This window comes from Acanthisitta chloris, unplaced genomic scaffold, assembly GCF_000695815.1.
Source record: "Acanthisitta chloris isolate BGI_N310 unplaced genomic scaffold, ASM69581v1 scaffold40230, whole genome shotgun sequence".
Classification (NCBI taxonomy): Eukaryota; Metazoa; Chordata; class Aves; order Passeriformes; family Acanthisittidae; genus Acanthisitta; species Acanthisitta chloris.
Window position 1 is genome coordinate 348 of NW_008651835.1, and position 2,623 is coordinate 2,970.

At 41.3% G+C, this 2,623-nt stretch overlaps 1 protein-coding gene across 1 annotated transcript in view; it reads left to right on the top strand.

Annotated features, from left to right (window-relative positions):
* Positions 1-500: 500 nt before the first annotated feature.
* LOC103802280 (cubilin-like) overlaps positions 501-2,623 on the top strand; it is a gene marked incomplete at both ends in the record, with an annotated part of 20,364 nt that continues 18,241 nt past the window's right edge. Inside the window, 3 exons of the mRNA XM_009074741.1 lie at positions 501-698; positions 1,020-1,166; positions 2,024-2,214. Coding sequence (XP_009072989.1) covers positions 501-698; positions 1,020-1,166; positions 2,024-2,214 — 536 coding nt within the window. The remainder of the gene's footprint in view (positions 699-1,019; positions 1,167-2,023; positions 2,215-2,623) is intronic.

Sequence of the window (2,623 nt, forward strand, 5' to 3'; positions counted from 1 at the left end):
GGATAGTAGCAGTATGTAAAGGATTTAAGTGCTAGGAGAGCACTGAGACACTTGATATCCCACCAAGGACTCTTGATTAGATCCACCTTGATCTAAGCATACAGCTGAGACACAAGACGTGGAGAAAGAAAAATACTTCAATTTCAAGAGGGTCTAAATTTTTTCTCTATTATTGGTTATGTATGCACCATTACTTTCTGATACACAACCTATGTTAAACTGTAGTAGATGCTCTTAGGTCTTTTGCTAGATATTCCTTACATTAAAATAGATCACATCATTGCTGTCTCAGCACAGGAACAGCCTTAAAGATCAGGATTTTCAGGTTTTGTTCTCTCTGTCCAATCTGAAATTGAAGTATTCCTGCATTACTGTGACTGCACACATCATCACTGTGCCCCCAATGTGCTTAATTATAGGGCTGTCATCTTAAATTACATGAGGGGAGTGTTTTGTTTAAAAAGTGGATGCTTTCATTGTTGTCTCCTTGTACATGACAGGTGCATGCGGAGGGACTGTCACCACTGGTGAAACACCTTCATTCCTCTTCTCACCGGGCTGGCCCATGAATTACAGAAATTTTGCTGACTGTGTGTGGCTTATCAGAGCTCCTGGATCTACTGTGGAATTCAATATCCTGGAACTAGACATAGAATCTCACAGCTCATGCAACTATGACAAACTTATTATCAAAGACGGTGAGAAGCCAATCTTGCCTTACCTTGACAGCATGCAGTAGAGGTCCAAAGTCCCAGTACCCCCACTGAGCTTAAGCAATCTAGATAGCAATGAGAACATGCTCTAAATCAGTAGTCTTCCTCTATTCTGAGACATTCTGCTGGTGAAAATAAAATTAGCAAAGTCTTGAAAAATACTTGGTGGTCAATAAAAGTAGTTCTCAATCTGTAAGGGGTTAAAGGTCTTGAAAAGCACCTTCTTGAAAGTATGAGCCACAGCAACAAACAGGCAGATGTGAACTGATCTAGTTTTAACACTAACATGTGTTCTTGTGGTTGCAGGAGACACTAGTCTTTCCCCAGTGCTGGCTACTCTGTGTGGACGAGAACCTCCTGGGCCAGTAAGATCAACTGGAGAGGCAATGTTCATCCACTTCATGTCAGATGCAAGTGTCACTGGAGCTGGGTTTAATGCCTCTTATCACAAAAGTGAGACATGTTTTTCTTTCTCCTCCCAGATAAATGACTGCTAACAAGACAAAAGACTCTGGCTTTTTGAACAGCTGTCTACAATCTATCTAATTAATCACACACCCCAATTATTCACATCTCATGAATATGCATTAATAAATGTCTGACGCTGCAAAGGTAAAATTTCCTATTTCCCCAGCAATATAGTACAACAAAGCATGATTCAACCAGACCAGTCACGTTTCAGAAGTGAGAAAAGCATATGCCTAAGCTTGTAACAGATCAGCTGAAGGGTGAAAGAATGCCCAGCTAAGAGAGGGAAATAAATGGCTAAAAGCACTAAGAGAGGACAATAAATGACTCAAAGCATAGACACGAAACAGAAAATGAAACAGATGCAGAAAACTGTATAATTTGTAGCACGAATGTCAGCAATTTCCAGAGACAGTCCTCCCACATGCCCCCAGGAATGGTAACAGAATGCGCTGTAGCACAAAGGAAGGTGTTAGGACAACAGTGACAGTCCGGGGAAGATTTTCTGACTGGCAGCTGGAGTAGGTGGCAGTGGTTTGGTTCATGGCTAGAAGCAATGTCCTCAGACATTGTAACAATATCCTCATGGCATAGCTGTCTGATTATTCATCTGCTAAGTCTCAGAACTGAGTCTCACTCTCAGGAATTTTGGTGTGTGTCATCCTGCAATCTACTAGCTTGTATGTTGTCATGTACATTGCTCTATGCCCCTCAACTCTTCTTATGCTTGTTTCAAAATTTGTTTTTATTTGTCACATCTTTTAGGAGACAGTTTTCTCTAAATGGATAGGTGAATAGTTGACTCTAACATTTTTCTCTTTGCTTCAACTTGTTTTTCCCAGGTTGCGGAGGCTATTTGCACACAAGCAGGGGTGTGATAACATCCCCCAACTACCCTCAAGACTATGCTCCTAATCTGAATTGTTCCTGGCATGTAGTGGTAACTGCTGGATTTATTATTGCTGTTCATTTTGAACAGCCTTTCCAGGTTAAGAGTGAGGATGGTTCCTGCAGCCTTGGAGATTACTTAGAGGTGAGGTTATTGGCTAGGTCACCAAATGCACAAAGCTATTAAAACTACTGAATCTTACAGAGTTCAGTGTCAGAAAGACAGTCGAGGGTGTCACAGGATGGAAACACCAAAGAGAAATACTACAGATATTATTTCTCTCTCTCTCTCTCTTATTTATTGCTGTGCATTAACTAATCACTAGGTTGTTAATCTCCCCTGTGTCTGGAAGCACTAAGATGGTATGTGCTCAAAGTTTACATTCCTGGCCTGTTTGCTTGAGTGACATTAGCAATTTTTCTTCTAGCTGAAGAATGGGTTAGATAATGCTGCCCCACCTTTGGTGTCTGGAAGAGGGAATGGACGGTTTTGTGGAAGCAGCCCCATCTCTACCATGTACACCACAGACAATCAGCTGTTTGTCCACTTTGTT